The following is a 26,404-nucleotide window of genomic DNA, read 5'->3' on the forward strand; positions in this document are numbered from 1 at the left end:
GCTCTACTAATAACCACAACCCTGTGGCCAGTCCTCATTCTACCCAGGATCCCTAAAAGAACCTGCCTGTCCCTGTAGCACTGGGTGACACCTACTCATATCTCAAATTTAACATCTTTGGTGAGGACAAAGCTTTCCAGGAAGTCATGAAATGAAACAGAATAGGCTGAACAAAAGAAAGACAAGATGTGCATCTTGCTCTCAGTTCTAGCCTAAACTCTTCCTCCTGTTAAAACAAAAATTCTACTTTAAAGTTTGCTTCACTAACTGTAACAGAACCTCTGTTATGTTTTATTTCCCCTAACAACATACAGGACAGGTGAAGTTTTACTTATTTTAGTTAGAAGAAAATGAAGGTTTTTAAGTCAGGATACTTATTACAGACCAAATACTGCATCACCCCTGTACTTTTGGTGATGCAGCAAGAGTATGCTAGTGTCTTCTTGCTCAAGCAGGAGACAGTTCATTTGTGAATACAACAGGCAACGTGATTTTTTTTAACTGTTATAAATAACATTAACACATTAACATAACATATGGAATATATTAACATAAAAAAGTAACAGAACAAATAGTAATATTGTATCATAGAATAGTCATCTAGTAACATTTAAACAATACTCCTCCAAACTCAAAAAAAAAAAAAAAAAAGCATCCTCACAAAGAGGAGATAATTCTATCACAAAGAAGGGATAATGCCTTTTCTTATGATCATCTCTAGGGGCTAAAAAACAAAAGTAAAACTCCACCTTTAATGATTGACACTTATCCTCCACAGTAATGAATATAAATAGAACTATGCCGTGTTTGCATTTAAAGCCATTGTTGAATTGTTAGAAATGAAGCCCAAGAAAGTACTGAACTCTTGATCTACTTTACAGGAAACACACTCTTCTGCCACCTGGATATCAAACATCTGGTAAAGAAAGAAGCTGGTCTCATTTCAATCTTCAAAGTCAAGCTGCATGTCGTTCTGTTTGTTACTTTTAAGGCAGCATCCCCGATTTAAAATTGCATAAATTGTACTAAGGAATAGCCAGATTGTAATCTTTCTTCTTTTTTGGACACATCCAAATGACACAAATGTACTATCCAGACACTCTGCTGAAGGAGTATTACTCTAAATTCCTGAAGCCCAGAAGTCACAAATTCTTTTCTGAAACTTCACTGAAACCACTACATTCATTATTACCTTGTTATACATTTTACCTGTTCACTGATACACACTGAAGGAACATTTAACCTATTTTTTTCCTCATGTATGACAGGCCCTTACAGTTTTTATTTTACTCATTCATCATTAGATGAAATTATTAAGACTGTTTTTAAACAGTTTTAACATGATCTCCTTATACTGACTCTTATCAGCTTGATATTTAAGTTGTGTTTTCTGTTTTAAGACACTTAATTTACATTGCTTACCATAAACACAGCAACAGTTCCAAGAACAAAAAAGATGAAATAACGTCCATGCAGGAGAAATTGCGTGATTGGCTCCTTTCATTATCTTGCACAGTTACAACTTATATTAAGTATGCGATTATTACAAATAATTAACTTACAATTTGTTGAGCACACACGTTTGTTGCAATGAATACTGCTTCTTGGTAACATTCCACACTCTTATGGTACCATCATTTCCACTAGTTGCCAGAAGTCCCTTTTTATTGCACCAAACACATGTCATGACCTACAAATTTCAAAGCAATCATGGCAAAATTGGAGTTTAAACCTAAAGCTAAGGTATATTTGTTTACTAATATTAATGCCAACTTTAACCACCAGGACACAGCATTAGCTACATTACTGAAATATACTAGAACCACCAAACCCAATACAGTTTTCTACATTTGCAGTACGATGTACTGTCACTAAGCATATTTTATAAGAATGCTGCTATTTGTTCAGACCCACTGCTCCACAGGCCACTATTGCACAAGAGTAGATGTTAACTACTACAACAGAAAAACTTCTTCAAATTATGATCTAGTCTAAAAAAAAAACCTTATGGTGATTATACTAACTTAATGCGCTGAGAACAGTTTCATGTCTCCTTAAATAGAAGCTTCAAAGAACCTAGGCATTTTTCTGTATGAGAAGTATCCTGAAGCAGTAATATAGTTTATCACCAAAAATTACTTTTTGTGGTAAATCATTTCAGTCAGTGTATTTGTAAAATAAAACTATTTTATTTTTTCTGTATTCTGCAGAAGAAGTAGACTATTAAAATTCATGCAATTTTGGTAGAAATCATGCTTACCCTGTTCTGATGAGCCTCTAATTTTATGAAGGAACATTTTCGTAAGTCTCCCCCCATATCAGCGAGGGTCTGAGGAATAGTTTGATTATCTCGATCATGAGCTGCAAGAGTTCGCACCAGCTGCTGAGCAGCCCACTGCCTATGTTGCGAAGATAACCTTGAAGAAAGGCAGCAAGCTGCTAGTGCATTAGCCAGCTCCAGAGGGCCTACAGCAGAAGGATCATAGGAAGGATGGGCATACAAATGGGCAATTAAACCTGCTTAAACAAAACAATGAGATGATGCCTAGATGAGTACCAAACAGAAGTACACAAACGAACACAGCATTAGCTATAATTTCCAGAAAAAAAATAAAAAGATCAACAACTTTTTTATAAGAATGTTGCAACTAACAGTAACCATTAGAAAAAAAAATATCTTCTGATACCAAGAGAAAAATAACCTCCTTTAAATTTACACAAAAACTAAACAAGAGAATTATGAGCAGTCTTATTCCCACCATACGGAAAATGGTTATTCAAAGCACAAGTGCTGTCTAAACAGCAAAATGCCTCCTCTGACAGAGAGAAGCTGCTGTCACCATTATGTCCTTCCCTCCCCTGAATACAACAAAAGTCTTCTGTGGAGGCACAAAAGTTGTTTTTGTTTCCCTGACTTCTCACAGCAGAGGCAACAAACTTTTCTGAGACAAAAAAGTACTTGGGTGGCAGGAATCAACTGTTTTTCCCTTTGATTTTATCATGTGGCACAACTGAGGCTGAATGCTATAACTATATGACTTTGAATACACAAAAACACTCAGATTTCTTTTCAAGTGATGGAAGATACAGGAATGCAATAAAACACCATATTTCTAAATAAAATTTGTGTACTGAACTATAAGACTACTTCAGTGAAAACATGTTCTGTACATTTTTGAGAGCATATTTATTTATAATTATTCTAGCAACCCTCCTTAAATAGAAATGACTAATTGAAGATTCAGTAATTAATGTTTAGAATAAATAGAAGTCTTCTCATACCTTTCTTTTCAATTTCTGCTTTATCATAATTTGGCCTCAGTTTGGCCCCTTTGTCTGCCAACAATGCTACAAGTGCCTGAGTAACCACGAAATTCGGAGATGTTACAAGTTTGTTTTCTTCAGCAATTCCTCTTAAAAAGCTTGGCAAAAATTTTCGTTGAATTGGATCATCAACTGTTGTTAAGTTTACACCGGTTGCTGCAGAAATCAAATTCTAAAAATAAACAATTAAATAAAATAAATAACTAGAACAAGCAAAATAATCACATTTACTACTACTACTACTAATAATAATAAATTAATAAACTATCACAAATTATGTACATAATGGGTTGCTTTATCTCATGTATAAGAAGTTTAATATAAATATTTAATATATATTAATTTAAATATACAATATAACAGTCATACCTGCGTACATAACTGAACCAGCAGTTTAGCAGCACTAGGAGTGTTTGATGCCAAACAGCCTACTGCTGTACTCAGGTAGGCAAGACAAGATATAGGCTTGCTTGTTTTGCTGTGTATTCCTCTAGATCGCTCTGTTGAACTTGACGCAGTGGATGGACTTGTGGAGAGTCCTGCTCTCCCTGCTGCAGCGAGGCACATTAAACGAACCAAAGTTCTGATATCTGTTAATCCCAAGGATTCAAGACCAGCTGCCAGACTACAACTGGAACCACTGTGAAAAATGAAAACAAATGCTCTTGGTTTTGCTAGGATATTCATAAAGAAAGTTGTATTTGGCCAAAACTATTCCCAAACCATTAGTGAACACTGCCTGTTTGATTAGCTGGATATTGCTAATGTTCAGGGGGAAGGAGAATAGAGATAAATGAAGTTGCAGATCCCTCCACTCCTTTTCCTTTAGGCTGAGAGTGAAGACAAAAACTATTACAGCCTTGCCCTAGCAAAAAGCCATGTATTTACCTGGAATCACTCATAAACAAAGTTACATGGATAATTCATTTTTAGAATTATGCTATGGCAATATGCATATGCCAGATATCTGTGACTTCTTCACAGCTGCACGGCCTTGTACAAAACCCATATTTAAATCCTCATATCCCATTAACTCCTGCAATACCTCTTCTTTCCTGTAACATTTACCTTTATGTTCTAATACTTGTCTTGAACAAAAACCAACTGGCAAACACAGAATCATTATGTTTCAAGTGGTTAATATTACTGGAGTCTGCCTTCTATATACAGTGTAGAAGTCTCTTTCATAAAGTTTGAAGATAGGGCTCAAAAGAACAAAATCAACAAAACCTGCTTTCTTAACAATATGATTTAAGCATTTAAAATAAGAATCAACTTTCCCAAATAATTTAAAACTGCATCCTTATCAAACATAATTTCATAACTGATTCCAAATGAAAAGGCAGAAATGTTGCCAAGGATGCCACAAACCTGACAGACAAAAGTGAGAGCGCTCTCATAACCATAGTTCTTGCAAGGAGGACTTGTGCAGCAGCTGTCACTCTTCTTAGAGCCATAACACGGTCGTGTGGATTTACTAGGGCAGCTGCCTGTTCTCCTAAGGTTATTCTGCCAGAAGAACTTTTTTCTATAGAGCCATGACAGCCTTGGAAATAACAATCTGTGTTAGTGTTCAAGAAAACCAGACCATTATCATATGGTAATAAGCACAGAAGGAAATTCGACATAGACTTGCTTAAAAAAACTTAAATTTTCAACATCTCATATGTACAGAACTATAGCAAGTGGAAAATACACTCCTGAAATTCTACATAACTTAATTACTACTTATTTTCAAAGCTAGATAATCAACAAAATGATATTACTGAAGTTAAATAATTCTTCTGTTTCCTTTGTCTACTAGAAGGGTCTATGAAGTTAAATATTGATCCTGCATTTCAGTAGGATAGCAAACCACAACTTAAATCCATGAATCTTTGAGTTGTGCAAAACATGCTACTGGCGTTTCTTGTAGAAATATGGTCGCAACTTTATTAGTAAATCAAAGTTTCAAGACCTCTGTCAATAAAAATGCCTCACACTTCAAGAACTCCCTTATAATAAAGGGAAAATTTAGAATCTTGTTTCTTCATGGAACAGTAAAGACTGATAAAATACTTCTGCATCACTCCTATAAAAGTGCACCAAAGGGGACATATTCATTCTAGTATCAAATTTACCTATTTGCATCAATGTTTCTTCCATACTGTTCGTGGCTGTCACCATTGCAACTGATGCACCCAGAGGGTCACTGTCAGGGAACTGTACAGGTTCAGGTACAATACGTCGATCATTTAACCCAAGAGGTCCAGCCAGTAATTCAAACTCTTCTTCTCCTGTCAGCTTTTCATCTTCATCTACATCTAACATATCCCAGTCTTCTACAATTGGAGAAATATAATTGAACTTGGTTACAAAATCTGAAAGTAGTAAACAATTTTAATAAATGTTAATAAATACAAATTAAATATAATATATAAAATAAATATATAATAAATATAAATAAATATAAATTTTAATGAATAAATATAAATATAAATAAGTAAATACAGAATATAAACCATTAATTGCAATCTGCAACTTAGTAGTCTTAATTCCCATCTTTAGACGTTGCCATAGGCACAACACAGTGAATCAGAACCCTCTCCCCTTTCCCATCTCCATTAAATTTGATCTTTATTTCTACTGCAGAGAACTTTCATAGAAGATTCTCTGAAGAACCATTTTTTTTAAAACAAAGAAACAAGAAGTCATTGTATCTACCACAAGACAACTCCACAACCTGGAATACATTGAGAAGTGTGGACATACAGTTGAGCTTTAAATCATGACAGCAGGTGTGTATTCCAAAGGACCAAACAATAAAGAAAGCTGCTAGAAATTTCTTGTCTTCATATTTATCAAAAAGTATGTACGAGTTCTGAGGTCATATTTGTACATCCAGGTTTTTGCTTTTCCTTCCTCCACATCAGCTCCCAGCCCCTCCCTCCCCCACCAAACATTCAATTCAATTATAATTCAATTATGTACTCCACTAGTACATTCACTTCCCAGCCACTTACACAGAAGCCAACTTACATTTAGTTACCTCTCCCTCTCTCACTCCCCATACAATTTAATCTCAACACCTTTTACCTGCTGGAAAACAACTTGCCCTTACTTTCCGGAGCACTCATTTACTCTTAGATATACAAATGTGGCAACTCATGTAACTGTGATCATACAAGCTACAGAAAGGCCCAGAATCAAAGAATGACCAGAGTCACTAGAAATAGTCTGCTCAAGTGTGAAAGACATTCTCAAGACATTCTCGACTAGTAAAAAGGTAGAAAGAGTAAAAATAAGCCTAATGGCAGACTTCCAAAACTCTAACTTATGATAATTAACCTCTCCTAAAATGCCAGCTAATTAAATCCATTTCAATATAAAATTTTGCATGTGCAATTCTGGATATAACATCAACTTACAACACCTCATCAAACAAAGCTGAATATTAGCCATTAGATGAAATACAAGTGAAAAATGTCACTGATTGTTTTCCATTTGAACTTAAATAAATAAATAAATAAATCTAGTATGAAGATTTAAAACTGTATCTTCAAGTACAGTTTCATTCCATATTTATTTGCATTATTGTTTATGGAAAAATAAAAATACTCTATAAGGGTAAAGTATTCAGTATATTCAAAAACTTTAAAACATACCTTCATAGACACTGTCTTGTTTACCTATTAAATCAGGAGCCTGGCCTTTGTACCTATATGGAAAAAAGAACAAAGACAGTGTCTAAATGGCTCTAATACTTTACATAATATGCATACCAGTTTTAAATTCTGTTTACCGTAAGGTTACTTTACTGTTAGGTCAATATATATATGATTTGTGGAAATGACTAGCGACAAAGAAATGAATAAAACAGCTTCTAAAAAGTGTGTGTGGAGGGGAAGCATTTTCCAGTATGAATGTAGAAAAGGCCCATAAAAATACTGGCATTTTCAGACAAAACTGAAAACCAAAGTTTTTCAACAAGAATAGGCAACATTTGAATAAATAATTCCTTTTTTTTTTTTCATTAAAAAAAATCAAAACAGGTGTTTTCTAAATATGCCTTTGTTAATATAGAGAAAGATTTCAAGCCTCAGTTAAAATTACTATGAACAACAGTTCCAGAAATTTTAATTTCTTCAATCAAATTCTTAAAATCCATATACTATTAAGCATTTTTTAATTCTTTTCTTTCTTCACACACACCATTCCACTCTTTTATTTCTGTACCTTTCTGAAGCTGATGTTTTAGATTTACTCTTCAGGGCTAAGTACTTCTCTCTGCAGATGCCACACAATAAATAGTAGGGATTTCCGCTTCCACATTCACCCCCAAACCATCCATCTACGTAAGAACCATTGCTACGGTAGCCCTGACGATTTGCACTGCGACCGCAACCTGGATGGTTTCTTTTCATATGTTGATTGAAGCTGACAACACTCGATTCACAGAGTTCACAAACCACTACTTCTTCTCTGTCTTCAGATTCACAAACATGCTGCAAAATCAGATTTTCATGTTAGTTGTAGAGCATAATTACCTTCATATTAGATACAAAAATATGCCAATATTGTTAAGTGGATGTTCCTGCCCATTTCTATTACATAGATCAGTACTTGTAAGGTTAACTTGCACAAAAGTAAAGCAGAAATGGGCAATTTATGACACAATGAAGAGCAGATCATCTGAGAACAGGAAAAACACTGGGATGTAAATCAGAGGACCAGTATTAGTTTTCACATATAACTTTGCTAGCTTACATGTAACACTGTATTTAAGTTTTCTTCTTCTTACAACTTGACTGAGACTAGATGTAAAAAAGAAAGAATTCATTGTTTCCAGACAATCAGCCTTTACATTTACTGAGCAACAGTAATGATTTGTGTCAATACATTCTGAGGTGTTGCCTGGATTTAGAGTTCATTCTTCTAGAATTAGATCTCTATCCTACTTAATTTCATCAAGATGCTCCAATGAAACTAGCCCTCTTCAGATTATACATGCCTATACCGAAACCTGCTTCATGTTACACAGCAGTCATGTAACATTATAATTAGGAGATTAAAGTTTAGTCTTGTAGGTTGCTTGTCAAATTGAGATGGATAATACAATGATTAACAAAGTACAGGTCACGTATTTCTATTTCAAAACAAATGTACTTTGAGTGGGCTAACCAACAACTGAATGAGGACTGTCACTATATCCTTCTTAGAGTCTGATACCCAACATTACTAAATTAAGATTGCAAAACTGATTTGTGTAAATTATGTTGCTACAGAGCTGATTTATTATTTTAGTATTGTTATTTTAAATAGATCATAAATTTACAACTGTGTTTGTTATCCCATACACAGACAAACAATCTGAAATGCCTACTTGATTTCTAAGTAATATCAAAACAACTACCCTAGTTCTGTTGCCATCTTTCAAAACTATTTACATATAGCATATATTAAAAACTATTTACATAGAGCAGAACAGGAAACCCAAGAGAGCACCATTCTTAATATAAAAGTGAAGCTGTGGAATACAAGAAAGATTTCAGCATCACTAGCTTTAAGTAAGATATTTTCAAACAGTACATAAACTTATGCATGTTAAATTACAAAATGCAAACATGCAAAAAGCAGTAAGTTAAAGCAGCCCCCGCTGCAGTCACACACACCCAGGTAGGCCAATCCAATACCTCTGGGATCCACATTCCCAGAATATCATTATCGCTAGCCAGGTCTTGACCAAACATAGCTTCCATTGCTTCATCATCAAGGTCAATTTCCAACTCCTCATCCAAGTTGAAGTCATAAAGAGCCCCTGGATCTGGCTGCAAACATATCGCTCCTCTTCGATTCTGACTCCCGTGGGCCTGTACAGAGCGGTATAATCCCGCTCAAGTAAAAAAGGAAAGTAGTACTTTTATTTTGCATGTTATAAACATAAGTACACTTTCAACTTCTTTCTGCTTTGTTTTTAAACTCATATAAACATAATCTACCTATGTCACTTAAACTCAAGATACGTTGATAATACATATGCAAAAGAGACTTGTTTAACTTTCATGTTAGGTACCAAACTCTCTCCTCTTCATTTATTGGATATGCAAAGAACATGGAAGTCTTTTAGTACACTTACCAGCACGTGCTAGCAATGTTCGGGCAGCTAAATCTAATTTGTGTCTTCTTGTTACAGCTGACCGACTTCTAGAGGGAGGTCCACTTGCAGAAGCTGCATTATCTGCATGATCCATATTATCAGGGCTAAAAGAATTTGTAGAATTAACAGGTAAATCAAAATAAGTTTTAAAGAGCTACATATAGTAGCTATGGAAAAAATACTATCACATTTTAAAATATTTAAAATTGTATTTATTTGGTGTTCGCTTTCTTTCACAAAGTGAAAAAAAAGAATTTTGGAATTCAAGCATTTTCTTTTCTACTGCAGCACGTTTACTATCTTTTTTGACCATGATATTTACTTTAAGAAGTGACATGCCGCAATGTTTCCTAAGTGGCTGAGCACTGCAAAAAAGTTGGGAGAGCTTTCTTTTTATGCTATGTTAACTATTAACTGACCTAAGTTTCTTCTCCTTTTTTAAAGAAATAAACACTTCCGTCCCTGCATCTGTCATTTCCCCTTTTGCTCAACATTTTTTGGAGAAAAAAAAAAAAAAAAGAATTTAAGTTACTTGGTAACACTTAGTAGGTTTGTTTTTCCCCACATGAAATCCATGCGTTGTCTGTGAAATGACAGTTTACTTTGGTCAATGTAATTAAGGAAATCTATAATTGTGTTTCTCAATGGGATTGAGCAATCTCAGCAAAAGTGTTCTCAAAATGCACGTTAACAATTCTCACCGTCCTTATTAATAAAAGGCTGCTATGATTCCTAGCAGGTGTCACTTAACAATATAACTACTGTTTTTAGGATTAAAACAATAAACAGTTTTTTTCTTCCTTGATTAATACAGACTAAGTCTAAGATTGTGAAGGTGGCCAAGAATGTAAACCTGAATTCAGTTTAATCCTTTCTGAACAAACCAAGAACTTCTTTAAAAAGAAAAATATAAGAAAATATCTGTTCACAAATATACTGAAGGGGAAAAACAAACGAACAAACCACTCTCCAATGAATTTCTGCTTTATTATTACTAGTCTTCCTGGTAAAAAGTAAGCTATGTGCCTTCCTTTGTTTACACATCCTCCTTTTCTGAAGGAAGGATGTTCAATTGTGTTCTTCCCCAGTTCTATGCATAAACAGTACTGGAAAGAAAACGCATAGTGTACACCTATTTTAATTGCATCTTTGATTATACTAACATTGTAACAAAATTCAGAAGTGTCATTTCAAAGCTTTCTGTCAGCAACAATGAACATGTGAGGCTTTCAGTTTCAGCAAGAGATTTCAAGCTGTTAGAAGAAAACTACAGTTTACCTTTCACTAAAGCCTTCCTCCATTTCAGTGGCATCAGCAGATGGGATATCACCCGGTGACTGCAAATAACAATGATCACTTGATTTTCCACCACTTCCAGAGACTATTGTCCCATGTCGTGAATCTACAGTGACTTCTGACTGAGGCTCTTCATCATCTTCATTTCCAGGATGCTCTATCATCCACATGGCCAGCACTGTGATATTCTGTGCATCTGCTTCTCCTCTGGCACCTGAAAAGAATAAAATCATACTTGGAAATTGTACTATGTCATTGATGGTGAAAATCCATCTTTTTTTCACCCACAAACAGTTGTAGAATTTAAAAAAGTATGAAACACACTTTTTTCAATGGAATATTTATCTGATTTTTCCGTTTAAATTGATATAGATTACCTGTGGCTTCCATGGCTTTTGCAATCTGCCTGAGGGAGAACCCCATTTCTAACAACGGAACAGCAATGGCAGGAGGAGGAGGGGATGTTGAAAGTCGGCTGCTTGGATCAGACAAAGCTTAAAAGACAGAAAATACTGAATGTAAAGTGTGTAAATCTTTATTATCTTACACTTTAGGAAACCTTCTGGTTTAGCAAAGATATGTTAGCTTTAGATAAAGGAATTCAGATAAAGGAACCTGTCTTTAACAACTTTTGTCTCTATTAGTTTCTAACACTATAATGAAATCTTATGCTTATTCTTACTGATAACATATATATTATGTCAGCCTATGTTTAATTAAATATTATGAGTGCCATAGTTAAAGGATTATTTGTATTAAGGTATTTCTAATACCTTTTTAAATTTCCTTTTAAAACTCTATCAAATTACCTATTTGATTTACATTTAGGTAGACTAGATAAAAGTTATCCTTGTCTGAAATATCAAGATCCACAAATATTGTGAGATCACACAAATACATATTCCTCTTAAGAGGCAGAAAGAGGCCTCTTATAAGCTGAAGACACATACCGGAAAATCTCTTTGCAGATTACGTCTCATCTTTTGTGCAAAGTGTCTCCTGAGAGACTCTAAAAAGTTCAGCTACTGCCCAAAAAGTTTAACAGAAAATACAATTTCTTCTGATCAACAAAGACATTAAATGTACTGACACTGTTGTAAACAACGTATTATGATCCAGAAGCAAGACATTTCATCAAAAAATGAGGGGAAACTGAAAAGACAAGTTGCTATGCAACAGTGACATCAAAAAGAGCCAACATACAACATGGATATAAGAACAAGAATAATAAATTGTAACAGTCAGGAATTATGACAGACTTTGTTTCTCAGCGTTGTGTATAAAAACCTGAATAATATACTTTAACTCCGTCTCTTCTATTCATTTAATATAAAATATAAATATTGATTTATATGTTTATTCTTATTACTATCTCCTCTGGATCACAATACTGTGTTCTTTAGGGTCTTGAGATTCTCACTCAACAGTTGTGAACTAACTGTTCGTATTTCTATTTATGTTGACTACAACTATACCTGTACGGTTTGCAGGCCTTGCAGACTGGGAATCAGGAGAAGTCAAACTTTGCCTCCTTCCAACTTCATCTGAAGGAGATGTTGGTAAAGAAGATATTGGAGGAGTCTGAGCACGTCGTGCTGGAAGTACAGTTGTAGTAGGATAGCTAGAGAACATCTGCCTATAATAAAAAACAAAATACATTTATATGAAAAAGATCTACCCTGAAAAAGGTCTGACACTTAAAAGAAAAGCATCAAATTAGAGTACAACTTGCCAAGTGCATCTTACAGAAAATGAGTTTTGTAGGGGTAAGGTGCAGCATGTACATTTAGGGAGATGGAAGAGGAACACTGTAGGAACAGCTCATTGCTAACATTTTGCCTGGACAATTCAGTTCTCAAATATGCACCTAAAAATACCTCAGAAACCAATGGCTGTCCTAGGAGATAAAAGAAAAGTAATTCTTTTCCCATTTCCCTGCTTTGTTCTGAACTCAGCCCAACTAATCATTCCTTTTAAGATACTTTTCCTGTCCTGGTGATAGGACTTTTGTCAAATTGTATCTGCAAAGCCTCTAAGAGGTCAGACACATCAACAAAAGTAATAAATTTACAACAGGACTGTATTCAATGTAAAGCAGATTTCTTTCCATATCACTACTAACGTCTGCAGGTTAACTAGCTTTATCTTACTTCCATTTCAGTATATCAGTGTAAGATGAAACAAACAGGACTGAAGTGCTACCTTCAAACTAAGATCTACTTTAGTTTGAAAATCAAGAATGATTCATTAAAATACAGAATTTTGCAGACTTGTATTTTAAACCACATCAAATAAAAATGGAAGCTAAAGAAGACAACAGAAAACTGAACAGAAATGGAAAACAATAGAAGAAAAGTATTTTCTCCTGTCCTGAAGAATTAAGACGTTACGTATACGTAAACTATATATAAAAAGCTTAGCTGCTTTTTATTTCTAGAAATGCATGTTTTGCAAATAAAGCAACAAATTGAACTCTGTCTTCTGAGGAGGCAGTTCTTGACAGCAAATAAAAACGTTAACATTTTCAAAGCCTTAGAGAGCTGAAGACGTACCTAAATTGCAAAACCAGTTCCTTACACCCACAAAATCAAATTTGTTGAAAATAAAGATATTTACCTAAGAAGACTGAGAGGCATAACACCAGGTGACTCTGAAGCTGGAACAGTTTCAGTATCAGTTACTGGAGTAGTAGCAGTGGTGGTATCCTCCAGAGAGCTGCTCATGAAAGATGTTGTGCTAGAAGCAGAAGGGCTTGTTGTAACTGGTGTTTGGGCTTGCTGAGACTGATCACCTTCTTCTACTTGCTGATCTACTTCTGCAACAGAAAAAGGACATTTATGTAATTGAGTATTGAAAAACAGTATCTGTGACTATCAGGGTTTAAAACTATCAATGTTTAAAATTCTCCCCTAAGAAAGGGGTGTGCAGTAATGCACACAATACAAATACCTATTCCAATAACTCATGGACTTAAGTAAATAAACTGATCTATTGCTGTTGTCATACTGATACAAGGTAAACAGTAAGTAAATATTTCTGAATGATAACAGAAGCCATTTATTTGGTTAGATCTTATGATATTTACTGTTCAAACAGCTACTGCTCTTCTTCTCTTAGCTGTTTAATTAATAAAGCTATTTTTAACTTACCAGCCTAAGTAACAGATCTTTGGAGGATTTTTTTTTTGGTTGGTTTCTAAGAAATCCATAAGATGGTAAAGAAGCAAACAGCACAGGAATTAGCTTTAATATTTTAGATAGTTTAAAAAAAAAAATTTTAGAAATTCATTCTTTGTTTATATTAATTTATATAAATGGTTTCCCTGTAATATACATAGTTTTAAAATGAACAGAAGAAATGGTATGCATTCTCTCTTCATAATCTTATTATTGCAATGCCAAATATCTCAGGAAAACAAACAAACAAGTAAACAACAAAATCCCAAACCCTACAAATGATTCAAGATTTTCAGAGAGTAATAGAGGTTACTTACAGCATAAACATATACACTTTCAGTATTACTTGTTAACATGACTGCAAGCAGTCATGTTTAACAGCAGTGAACTTTGTGATACTTGTGCCATATAGAAATCCTTCTGACAAATATATACAGAACTAGTCATTTTTTAAAAGCATAAAGAAAAATTAGAAACTCATTTTTGAACATTTTTGATTGATACACACTCACATTTTATTAAAATAAGGAACTGAGAAAAAAATCTGCCTTATATCTACAAAGTAGTATGTCTCTAAAATTTCTCTGTCCAATCAAGATTCACCAAAGTACTGCCACTACAAAATTACAAGGTTACGTCATTTATATCATCATTGTTCCTACATAATTTCAACAGAAGTAAAAAATAACTTAGCACTGTACTTTCATAATTTTGAAAACATACCTTGCTTAAGTCTGCCACCAAACTGATCCTCCAGCAGCCCATGAACCACTAATTTGTAGATCATGGCTTGCGCTCGTTCTAAATCTGCCAGTCCTAGAGCTCTTTTAATCGGTGAGCGCATGACTGCCCGTTTCACCATGTGTCGCATCAGGAACTGCAAGGCAGCACGCATTTCAACATCTTCATGAACAACTGGAGAACTAGCACAATCAGAGTTGTGACCATTTTCTGCCAGGACTTTTGGAATTAACAGTAGTTCAGCATATTTACTACAACTAAGAAGAACGCTAAGTGACTTCATAGCACCAAGATAAAGGTAAGATAGCTGTACTGCTCTGATTTCTGACTGCACTATATCATGATTTCTTGGAGTATGCTCATGATTCTTTTTTCTTCCTTCAGCAGGTTGGTGCTGGGATTCCATACCTAGCGTTGATGGCTCTAGAGAAAAGGAAGCAATTTCATTTTCTGATTTCGAGCTTGTAGTACTATGTCCTTTGTTATCATCAGCACTTTGTGCTAATCGCGTATCTGATCCACCATCCCCCTCCGTTTTCTGGTCCACTTCCCCTTTGTCTTCAGATTCATGTCTGTGTTTTTTCTCATGTCTCTTAGTGCTTTGTTTTCCCATATCCTCGTGAATACCAGTCAGATAGGTAAGGTCCAGCAACACAGCAGCTGTCAGCCCACGAAATCTTGCAACATCAAAAGGCAGTGGTTCACAGGGCTCCAGATTATACAGGGGAGTATCACTAGGCGACCAAAAAGTTGGGAAGCTTTAATAAAGATCAGAATGACACAGGAAAAAGCAAGTGAGGGAGAGACAGGAGGAAAGTACAGGAAATAATGTAGGCAAAGTAAGATGTAAAATATATTTAATGAAATAAATGGATCAATTCTAAAAATTAAATGTAAACAGAAGAAAATGAGGTAATGATCAGAAAATGAGGAGATATGGTATCAGAGCAAAGCCAACAAAGCACGCGCAGGTTTTCAACAACCATTAAAAAATCCAGAAGCATCACAGAAGCTATCAATTAGGCACTGACAGATGTTTAGATATAGTAGCTTAAGTCAAATTTTATCATTATACCTAAAAGGAATTTGTGAATAGGAATAGAATATTAGATAGAAAAAAAAACTAACTTTTTTTTAGTACTAAGTAAAAGTTTTGATTGGCTGCACATTCTTGTTCAAATGTTTGTCACAAGGAACACAAAACTAATAGCTCAAGGTAATTCCATCTCTGTTTATACCAGGACAGAGTGCCTGAAGACAACAACTTTTTAAAACACAGATCAGAAAACCCCACAGAGGAAAAATGGATGTCTACCTATCTGTCCAGCTGTACATAGTGGTAAATTTTTGTTATATTTAGGAGTTATACTTGACTATTTTTCACTGTAAGCAGGACAAAAACTTGCCAGCCCGTATTTTCCAATACATTTTCTTGTCCACCTATCGCATAAGGGATTTCTAAATTTTCCTTTCATTACCCCCAAAATGTTTCCTCTCTTATAATGTAAAATTCCATTTAAAACTTGAAGGCAAGCTTTAATCTCATTTTAGTTACAGAGGTACACTCTGAACTTAATTCAATGAGTTTGTCTATGCTCAAACACACACCACTTCACTCAAGTAGTATTTAAAATTATTTTAAGGGCACACTTTCTGTAAGTCCATACTTCCACATAGGCATACTTGAAAGAACTTATATCTGGAACTAAATTTGATAATCAATTGTACTTCAGCATATTTAGTTAAAGTGACAACAGCTTTTGCGTAAAGACAAAAGAGGCACAATGTTGGAGCAGTTCTTAGAGGTGATCTGACTTCAGCTGTTTTGGAATGTAATAACAACCAGTTGCAAAAAATAATAATAAAAAAATACTGCTCAATTTCTCTACAGGATTAAAGTTCAACTACAGCCAGGAGGAGTTTAAGTGAATCAATTTTTTCCACACAAAAACCACAGGCAATTCCTGCAAGAGCACCACTGCGTCAAGAGACACCACTAGCTTCATTTCACAGTTTCCTGTAAGAAAGGGGAAAAAAGAAGTATCTCCTTCCAGCTTCCTCCCTAGTTCTTACTATCAGCTGTACCTGCAGAACAGCCCCAGAGTGTCAACATCAAGTATATCTCATTCCTTTAGTTCATTACGGCAGGTCAAAAAACAAACAAACAAATAAATGCTGCGTTGAGGCAGCATTAATTTCAATAGTACCATCCAGCCACCATTAAGAAGACAGAATCCTCCTGATTTTGACCCACTCTTTAAGCCCCAGAGAGCAACTTCCAGTCTTCTAAGAATGAAATGACAATGCAGCAAAGAAACCTGTTCTCAACTCTGATAAATCAAATCAGGACTCTCTTCAGAAGCAGGTTCACCATTTACAACAGAAGCGTGCACTTTCCCCCTGTAAAGACCTTCTTTATACTCATGAACAAGAAGCTACAGTAAATTAGGACAGGAATGCAAATTTTAAACCCAGCAACACTCCAAATTTAGGAAAACTGGCAAGCTGGTCACATTCCAGCTCTGAAAACCTACAGCCTACGAATTCTACAAAAAAATCTACAAGAAAACCCTACAACCTAAGAATTCTAATGATGCTGATCAATTCCAAATTACCAAATACATATTTGACATGCATTTTATTACTAGATACTATCGAAATATCTCATATTAGTTTTGAACAGACAACTTTAGCTGCATTATTTTAAAGTTTAAGATTAAAATAACTTATCAACATGACTCTAATGTAAGATGCATATTATTTAAGATAGACTAGACTCTGAGAAATACAGGAAGTGAGCATACTATACCTGATAGTAATCTCTGCTTCATCCCATTGGACCTTGGCAGATGTACTGCCTTCCTTCACTACTCCAAGTAAAGTAGCATGACGTCCTGTTTGCTTGTGTACACATCGACCTCCAACTCTAAGACCAGCATCAACTCCGCCAATTACTGCTAGAACAGGCCACACTTCCACACACAGCATCTTCAGCTGAAGTTCTGAAAGGTCAGCTAGACCATGCCTACTATGCTTGCTTTTCTCCTCCTCTTTATTTTCTTTCTCCTCTCTCACCTCATTCTCTTCTCTACTTTGAATTGAGCGACTTTTCTTCAGTTTTTGACCTGCTTCTTTAAGACATGTTTTGATTTTATTCAGTCTTTCCATCATTTTTTTATTGATGCAGTGTGTCCAACGGTCTGTGCGATGAAGGATACGAATGAGTTGGATAGTGGCTTCTGCCAGCACTGCAGCAACAGGACTACAGATGGGGTCACCAGGTAGCAAATCTCTCGGTGTACCACGCATCTGCATATCACAGATTTTCACCTAAGTGTTCAAAGAGAGCAGTTTAAAGTTATCTTCTCAAATTACCTACACAGGAAGCTATTTTAACATGTGAGTCTCCTGATCAATAAAAAAAATTACTGGCTGAGGCTTTTTTTTTTTCTTAGGCTCTCTAGGAATTTCACTTTAACAGTGATCAAAACCTGCACCCCTATAAAGATACTGAAACTTCAACATTTCATGCTTCCCCACATTAAATTCCTAATACTATATTAACTCTGATTTCTGGGGATTGCGATTTTATGTGTAGAACTTGAAGTCTCTAAATCAACTTGGAGTAGTAACATACATTCTAATTTCACAATAGATTGCACAATGTAGGAATTCATGAAGAGTCTAGGTAGTGCACAAGTAATGTAGTGTTATATATGCCTTAAAACAAAATGAATCATCAGTTACATTCTCAGTACTTCTCAACTACCAACAATTCCCATTTATCCCCAAAAAATCCTTTACATCCACATGACACAGTCTAGGGAAAGCACAAACTTACAACCAATGCAGATGAACATTTATATTACCTTTTCTCCTGGATTACTGCTATAGAACATAACACAAGGGTATAACTCTGCTGCATCTACATCTTCAAAAGCTAGTTTTGGCTCCTAGATAAAACAAACAAAACCAAACAACACCTTAACAAGTAAAAACATGACAAAGTTATAGTTTTAAGTACTGAAACGATCACTTGTCTTAACCATTATGCTTAGCTTTATATAAAATATCTGTGACAATTACTACTGGAAAAAAGAAAAAAAAAAAAGAAAAGAAATGATTAATGTTAAATACCTCTCCATTTTTACCAAAGGAAATAGTTCTTGCTTCCATATCTAATACACATGTGATGAAATCCCCTTGTGTAAAGCTGGACAGAGTCAAAGTTTGTTCTCCATTGTGATAAAGGTTACCACTATAGGCTCTGTATAGCCACATATCTGAGGTAGTGCGATGGTTAAAATCATGTACTGGCCAACGAGAAACTCCTACACATGTGCCTTCATTGCCTCGATTCTCTTTCACAATGTAGAACTAGAAGGCAATTAAAAAGAAAAGTCAGAATATACATTGTAAAAGAACAGAGCCATGGCAATTTACTTTATATGTATTTATGTATACTTTTAACCATTTTACTCATAAGCATTTAATAAATGAAAAATTTTAATACGCTAAAAATCGCATTCCATCTTTAAAAGTACATGGTGTACAAGGTTAGTCATTAGTTAGTCATTAAAATTTAACCTAGTAGTAATGATGAAAACTGTATGTAAATACACACAAGAATTTATGATTTTTCTGACTCAAAACTCACACCTTGAAGCTGGCATGCCAGTAATAAATGTATTACGGAAATAAACCAGCTTCACTCCTCACATTCACAGCAAGTGGTTTACATAGATTCAGGTAAAAGCAGAAGTGTTATGCTCAGAAATGCTACTAACTTGGACTACAACTGTGTATTTATCTGTATTTCTGAATAAATCACTTCAAATGATGTAATTAAAGGCTGGTCATGTCAGACAGGCTGATGTGCCTTTTTGAAAGACAGAATATTTTCTAAATTATTTCCCTAAAGAAAAAAAAAAAATCAAAATCTACATAACTGAGTAGATTAACTATTGCAAGTCAATCTTATCTGTACTAACTATAGATCTGAGGAACATGTACCAACACCTCTACAAATATTCAGTGCATATTCACAGCCTCCAACCTGCATACTGAAATATCAGCTGAAAATTTGCTCCCAACAGCAATGTTCAAAAGCAGCCTCAATCTCTTCTCTTTGGATTGAAAACGTCACTTATTCAAGAATGTTTTCACAAGAGAAAAATCATAGTTAGCTGTTGTTTATAAATTACAGTATATTTCCAAAATAAGAAGAGAAGTAAGAGAAGAGAAGAAATAAACTTTTAGGCAACCTACCTTCCACTGGTAACACCCAGAAGTGACTCCAGTGGATGCTAATCCATATCCTTTACCTCCACTGCCATGAGTCAGAATCTGCCCATTCTCCACTATGCAGCATTGAGCTTTCTCAGGGTCAAAGGACACTTCCTGTATAGGAAGGTTCTCATCTTCATCTTCAGACTCTCCTTGCTTCTATCAGAAATAGGACAAAATATCTGGAGTAAATGTAACTCGGTTGTACTCAGTCAAAAGAGCAGGTAAAAGCATCATTACCTGTAGTTTCATTTCTTGTTCTTTCTCCTTTATTTGAATTGCATGTTTTGCCTGAGCTATTGGAGTCTCCCACATGCAGTCAGACAGAAGCAAGAATAATCGTTCAACAACCTGGCATATTAGAATATAAATCAGATCATTGCAAATCCAAGATGAGGATAACAAATAGAATGATATTGTTTTATTTTGCTTTGTCAAAATGAATGTCAAAATATTTAGTGTGCTTAGAAAAAAAAATATCTACACCCAGTTTCATCTGATTTGGATTCTAAGCAAACCTATGAAACATTTAAAACTTTAACAAGACTTTCTGAAGAAACACGTGTAAAAGTTAATAGCAAATTATAAAGACCTGAGCCATTTGATCATCTTCAACGCCAGATTCACAAGCAGGTAATACAGCTTCTAGTACATGAAGTGCAAGAAGTCTTGTCCTCAAATTGCCAACCAAGGGAACTCCTGAAGGTAGAACAGTATGTTATGTTAATCTAGAACTGACTTTGGCATCGGGCACGCACCTATGGAACGATCTGCATGATACCAATGCAAGTTTCCGAAGTGTGACTTGTGTACATCTACAGGATTTAGTTTTAGGTGTTTACTGTGTAACACAGATGTTCTAACAGGACCTGATTTTAGGAACTGCACTAGAGGAACGCGGATAACTATTCAGCACATTTTGAAAAGATCATACCTGAGCAACACTTCTGAGAAGCAATATTAAGAAGTACTTCTGTCCACTTTGGAGATGCCATTTTTGATTGAATTGCCTTTGAAGACACAACTCGACGTAGGAAAACAAGAAAGTCTCCCAAGTGCAATTCAGCTGCATGTTGCTTTCTGAGGGCAGCTAGGAAATTAATTGAAAGTTTCATTTATACTCCTACAGTACTGCGAATAGCCTATTTTTAAAGTCAAAATAGAAAAAAAATTAAAATTAAAGCAGACATTTGTAGTTGAGTTTTGGGAATTTTTCTTTTTTTTTTTTTTTGTGAGTAGGGTGGAATAGAACAGAGTAGATACAATTGATATTGGTAGGCTACACTATGTGGACTAACAAGCATTTGGAAAAAGACAGCGTTACTCAAATATCACATGGTATACTAAGAACACAAGTACTTTGGTAAACTAAGATTATAAACAACTTTACAGGAAATTACTGTATATATCTCACCAAAAGCATGCAGTAAAAGAGATTAAAGAACTACACTTCAGTATTTGCAAGCTCTACATATTTAATGTAAGTTGCTTGGCTATGTTTTGAATGTAGCCATCTGAAGCCTACCGAAGACTTGAACAGATGACAAAAATATTAGCAGTCCTTGTTACATGCAACAAACTGATCCATAAGTAAAAATGTAATGATCAGTTATTGCATTTTTAAGTAACTCCGTAGCATGAAACATAGCTACTGCCTTCTGAGTTTTACTGTACCCTGGACAGCATGCATCAAAAGACCCACAGCCAGCAAATTGAGGGTGGTGATTCTCCCCTTCCACTCTGCTCTGTTGAGACCCCATCTGCAGCACTGACTTCAGTTCTGGAGCCCCCCACATAAGCAGGACATGGACCTGCTGGACCAACTCCAGAGGAGACCATGGGGATGCTCAGAGGGCTGGAGCACCTCTCCTATGAAAACAAGCTCAGCGAGTTGGGATTGTTCAGCCTGGAGAAGAGAAGGCTCTGCTGAGACCTTAAAGCAGGCTTCCAGCACCTAAAGAGGGCCTACAGGAAGGCTGGGGAAGGATTCTTTGTCAGCGAGTGCAGTGATAGGACGGGGGGTAACAGCTTTAAACTGAAAGGGGGGTAGACTTAGATTAGATATAAGGAAGAAGTTCTTCCCTATGAGGGTGGTGAGGCATTGGCACAGGTTGCCCAGCTGTGGATGCCCCATCCCTGGAAATGTTCAAGACCAGGCTGGATGGGGTTTAGTCAGCCTGAGCTGGTGGAAGGTGTCTCTGCCCCTGGCAAGGGGTTGGCTAGGTGATCTTTATAGTCCCTTCCAACCCAAACCATCCTATCTGTCAATGATTCTATGGTTTTTGTTACCTGTGGGGGTTTTGATGCAAAACTATACTTCCTCATGCTCCAATTCATATTCTAAGGGAGTTACCTTAACAAGCAGATGTTTGTGGAAAGAGAAGACCTTATACTCTAGCTTCTTTGTGAACTAATTTCTTACGAATTATCTTAAAAATTCATCAGTCATCTAATTATTTAGAAGCAAAGACAGCTGTAAACACAACCAAAAGCATACATATACCTATAACTAAGATATGCTTAAACATTTCTTCAGGCATATAATTCCCACAGAAATTCAAAATATTAATTAAAGGACTGCAAATTATGGGAGGACTTTGAGATTTCAGAAGATCTCTTCTTGCAAATTTTTGAATATGACAGGGTATGGTCAACCTTTTCCCATCAAGTCAAAGCACAAAACTCTTCACCATACAATGCAAATGCGGCAGCTTCCTGAAATACGTTTTATTTCTTTGTAGTTTAAAATGTAGATAATTGAATTCCTATGACTGTACTTTGAAAAACAGTACTACCATTTTTGGAGGAAAATAGTATTCTCCTTCTAATTACAAATTAGATGGAGTAGTTCTTATTCTCTACTTACTCCTACCTTCAAATTGATTTATATATCACATGCATATAAATCTAATCTGAGCACAAAATTATTTGATGATTTTTTAATCTATTTTACAGAGCTAAGAATGATCCAACAATAATCAATACAGTAGAGTGTGTGAGGGCATCAGCATTTAGTGGTCTATTATGTTGTCTGGTATTTCAAAAGTGTAAAAGAAATGATGCAAAATAATTACCTCTGAAGTCTCTCTTTTCATTCTCCCCATTTGAATCTGTCTTTTTTGATTCTACTTCATGTTCCTCACCTTCCCCTTCTCCAAAGGAAGCCATAAGCATCACACCAGCTTGTGATAACAAGTTCTTCAGCTGACTGCATAACAAATCCAGCAAAGACTGGACGACCTTCGGGCTCAGTTTGTCAGCATAGGTTCTATACACACACAATAAATAAAAATAAGAGTATTTGAGAGTTGATTAGAGGAACAATAATATAAAGACACAACTATAAACTCAGTGCAAATGAAAACTGGGGTTAAACCAGTGCTAATTTTAATTCATTCTACTGCAGCAGGTTACTTTGCCACAAGTTCTGCAGATTACTCTTATTTGAACCTTGCTTTTAAGACATGTAAAACCTGTGGAGTTAAACTTAGAGTCAAAAGACACCTTTCCAGTTTTTCCATGAGAAAAAAAAAGGAATATGTAGTTCATTAAATGTGGAATTCCATTCCAACTTTAAAATTGAGGGTGTTTTTTTCTGTTTGTCTTATGTAACAGATGTGACAGGTAAATTCACAGCTTTGTATGAACACTGAAAGTAAGGTGCACCTACTCTATATTAAATCAGAGTCATGCTCCAAACAAACTTCAGGTCTTTCACTTTTGATAAAATTTTGGATCTTGTTCCCTGGTCTAACATATTTCTCAGAATATTGCTTTGTGTTCTGAAAAAAAACACAATGCACTGTTCTGAAGAACACCTACAAGATTATTGTTGGTATTACTTTTTGTATAAATGAATATTACACAGCAACAGAAAGCCTAATATCATCATCTGAATGGACCTATATGAAGTCATACTTGAAAAAGGGGGAATAGCACAATGTTTGGAGATCATAAAGCTCCCATGTAGTTCTAATTATCCTAGTCCAAACTCATTACCTACAATTTAAAAATACTTATCAGTCTAATCTTCATCTTCCTTATGAATAATGCAACTACACTTTTTTTTTCCCCTTCGCTTCTATGTTTCTGAACACTACTTCCTATCCTAAAGAAAACTCACGCAAAAGAAGAGTTGCTTTTAAAGGATGCTGAAAAGACAGAAGATCACATTTTTTGAAAGCAAGGGAGCATTCAATACTCACCCTGTGGTGATTGCAAGGATCTGAAGTAGTCTTGTACTGGCTACTTTCAAGGCTGTGCTGAGTTGAGAAATACCAGTTTTGGGCAGCAACTGGAGTGGTTGTCCTAGCATGGTGTCTGTGCCACACAACTGGGATAGCACATTCAGCAAACCAGTGGAAATGGCCAAGGAGACATCAACGGGCTGATAGTGTACACTCAGAGCAAAGACTGTTACCAGCAGAAGACGCTGTTGTGCTTCTAAAGATTATATATATAAAAAAAAAGTTGTTTTTAATTAATAAGCTCTTCAGAGTAAGAATACTAAGACAAGACAGAGTTGCCATTATCACACACTTTGAGGTAGTCTTTCTTATGTACCATCATAATATCCCCTCCTTTAACTCAATGCACTCTCTGCTATGGTTGTCCAAAGAAAAATATTGTTCAGATCTAGTTTGTGATATAAATGTTCTGACGCTAAATCTCAAAATCAGACCAGATTCTTCTCTCCAAGGTAAGTATAACGTAGGTAAAATATGCAATTTTCTGCTTGCACATCAGGTAGATTCAAGAAATTTATTTTGATTCCATTTAATTGTAAGTGAAACCAATGAAATAATTCAGGTAACCATGACCATCAGGCATTATCATCAAACTATTCTGTACTGAAGCTCTCAGACAATACAAATGCACAAAGAGTTGCAGAATTCCAACTTTCTCTCAAGAACAGAAACACATAGCAATATCGTGGTAAAGGTGCTTTCAAAACATGCAACATGCTCTGTTCATTTGTTTTTGGTTTAAAGAAAGTGCACCCAAATAAAAGATAAAGGTTTGGAGTTTAATCTCTTCTCAAAACTGCTCATTCCTGGAAAACCTAAAATAAAATAATATAAAAAAAAAACACAAAAAACTGTAAGGTGCAAAAGAAACATGCGACTGGAAAATTGTAGTGTGTGGCTTACAGGAATAGAAAGGTTTATAACACTTTAAAACCCTAAAAAGGGCTGACACTTGAATAAAGGTAAGACAAAAAGGTTTTAAATCCCCTCTCTCTTCAGAAAAGAAGCTGTCAGACAGATACTGCATCCATGAGTTCTGGCCACTCATATCAAAGTCTTCTTTGTTAAACTTATAAGCTGTTGTACTGTATATTAGAGGACATATTTTACAAATCTGATCTTCACTTACCTATGTGATGCTTATTAGCTTGCAGTGCTCTTTCTAATGTAGCAGACAATTGCTGGTAAATTTTGTGCACAGCCACCTGGATTTCAATCTGAATACTTCTCTTAGCTGCTCTGATACCATCCTGAGTCAAACAAATAAATACTGTAAGCACTGATAACATTTTTATCATCCACTGAAACAGCAAAAAATCCCACCAAAATACACACCTGGTAGTGATGCAGTCGTACACTCTCTCCTTTGGCACCTGCATGTCCTACAGTACCCAAACCGAAGCAACCAGCAAGAAACTGTAGTCTAACAGAAGTAAGCAATGAAGACGACTGAAATCCTGTCCCTTGATGACTTCCCATTAATGGCACACTTCCTTTTTCCTCCATCCCTGATAGAAGCACTAAGATCTGATGAAGCGCTTCTAGACGAAGCTGAAAGCAAAGGCAGTCAAAAGGCAGTATTAAAAAGGAAGCTTCCTTAGAAATCCGATCATCTTCAACTATGAGCAAGAGTGATCGATGTAGCTGTTTCCTTTGACAGTATCCGTGATTTTGATAAATCTTAAGACTAAAAGCACATTTGTACAGACAGAATCTGGATAATGTTAAAAGAAATCCATAAAATCTGTAATATATGGAAAAATAAGAAAAGTTATTAAATTGAAACTTACCTCAGCCCTCAGCTGCTGCTGCTCCATTGCAATTATTGATGCCTGCGGACTGGTGGACATGCTTTCCTCTGGTTCCTTAAATCCTGGAGAGTTTCCCACATCTCCACTTACAAAGCTGACAACATTTTCAATCAAAGTATGAACTCCAAGAGATCTTGAGAGGTCAAAATCGGACTCAACAAATGAGTAGGAGGAAGTGTACAACCAATCTCTGCTGTGTTTTAGTCGAGCCCATGAGTCACTTAAAGGTTCCACTTGACTGTGTATTGCTCCTAAACATATATACAATGAAGTCTCATAAATTTCAAATCAATAAGTAACAAGTAACAATTCTGACAGCAGGTAAAGACTGAACTGCTGCTATTCATACAGGTGAAAAATGGATATTCATGATTAATTATACCATGC

General features: G+C 35.5%; 1 protein-coding gene across 15 annotated transcripts in view; it reads right to left on the bottom strand.

Moving 5' to 3' along the window:
- The window catches only part of HERC1 (HECT and RLD domain containing E3 ubiquitin protein ligase family member 1), a 102,912-nt gene that overhangs the window by 22,325 nt on the left and 54,183 nt on the right, over positions 1-26,404 (bottom strand). For 4 of the 15 annotated variants that reach the window (XM_027466636.3, XM_027466640.3, XM_072043207.1 and 1 more), the window contains exons 26-52: positions 25,997-26,268; positions 25,542-25,757; positions 25,336-25,456; positions 24,165-24,402; positions 23,034-23,227; positions 20,894-21,049; positions 20,552-20,658; positions 20,200-20,310; positions 19,942-20,118; positions 18,811-19,050; positions 18,543-18,626; positions 17,483-18,003; positions 14,656-15,431; positions 13,373-13,571; positions 12,232-12,392; positions 11,134-11,250; positions 10,739-10,970; positions 9,440-9,564; positions 8,976-9,196; positions 7,540-7,808; positions 6,969-7,021; positions 5,445-5,684; positions 4,696-4,870; positions 3,694-3,964; positions 3,283-3,496; positions 2,261-2,520; positions 1,563-1,690 (exon numbers count right to left, since the gene is read on the bottom strand). In XM_027466636.3, coding sequence (XP_027322437.1) covers positions 1,563-1,690; positions 2,261-2,520; positions 3,283-3,496; positions 3,694-3,964; positions 4,696-4,870; positions 5,445-5,684; positions 6,969-7,021; positions 7,540-7,808; positions 8,976-9,196; positions 9,440-9,564; positions 10,739-10,970; positions 11,134-11,250; positions 12,232-12,392; positions 13,373-13,571; positions 14,656-15,431; positions 17,483-18,003; positions 18,543-18,626; positions 18,811-19,050; positions 19,942-20,118; positions 20,200-20,310; positions 20,552-20,658; positions 20,894-21,049; positions 23,034-23,227; positions 24,165-24,402; positions 25,336-25,456; positions 25,542-25,757; positions 25,997-26,268 — 5,878 coding nt within the window. The remainder of the gene's footprint in view (positions 1-1,562; positions 1,691-2,260; positions 2,521-3,282; positions 3,497-3,693; positions 3,965-4,695; positions 4,871-5,444; positions 5,685-6,968; positions 7,022-7,539; positions 7,809-8,975; positions 9,197-9,439; positions 9,565-10,738; positions 10,971-11,133; positions 11,251-12,231; positions 12,393-13,372; positions 13,572-14,655; positions 15,432-17,482; positions 18,004-18,542; positions 18,627-18,810; positions 19,051-19,941; positions 20,119-20,199; positions 20,311-20,551; positions 20,659-20,893; positions 21,050-23,033; positions 23,228-24,164; positions 24,403-25,335; positions 25,457-25,541; positions 25,758-25,996; positions 26,269-26,404) is intronic. The other 11 variants (XM_027466644.3, XM_072043206.1, XM_027466642.3 and 8 more) reach the window with 9 other exon arrangements.

Source organism: Anas platyrhynchos, chromosome 11 (assembly GCF_047663525.1).
Source record: "Anas platyrhynchos isolate ZD024472 breed Pekin duck chromosome 11, IASCAAS_PekinDuck_T2T, whole genome shotgun sequence".
NCBI classification, from domain to species: domain Eukaryota; kingdom Metazoa; phylum Chordata; class Aves; order Anseriformes; family Anatidae; genus Anas; species Anas platyrhynchos.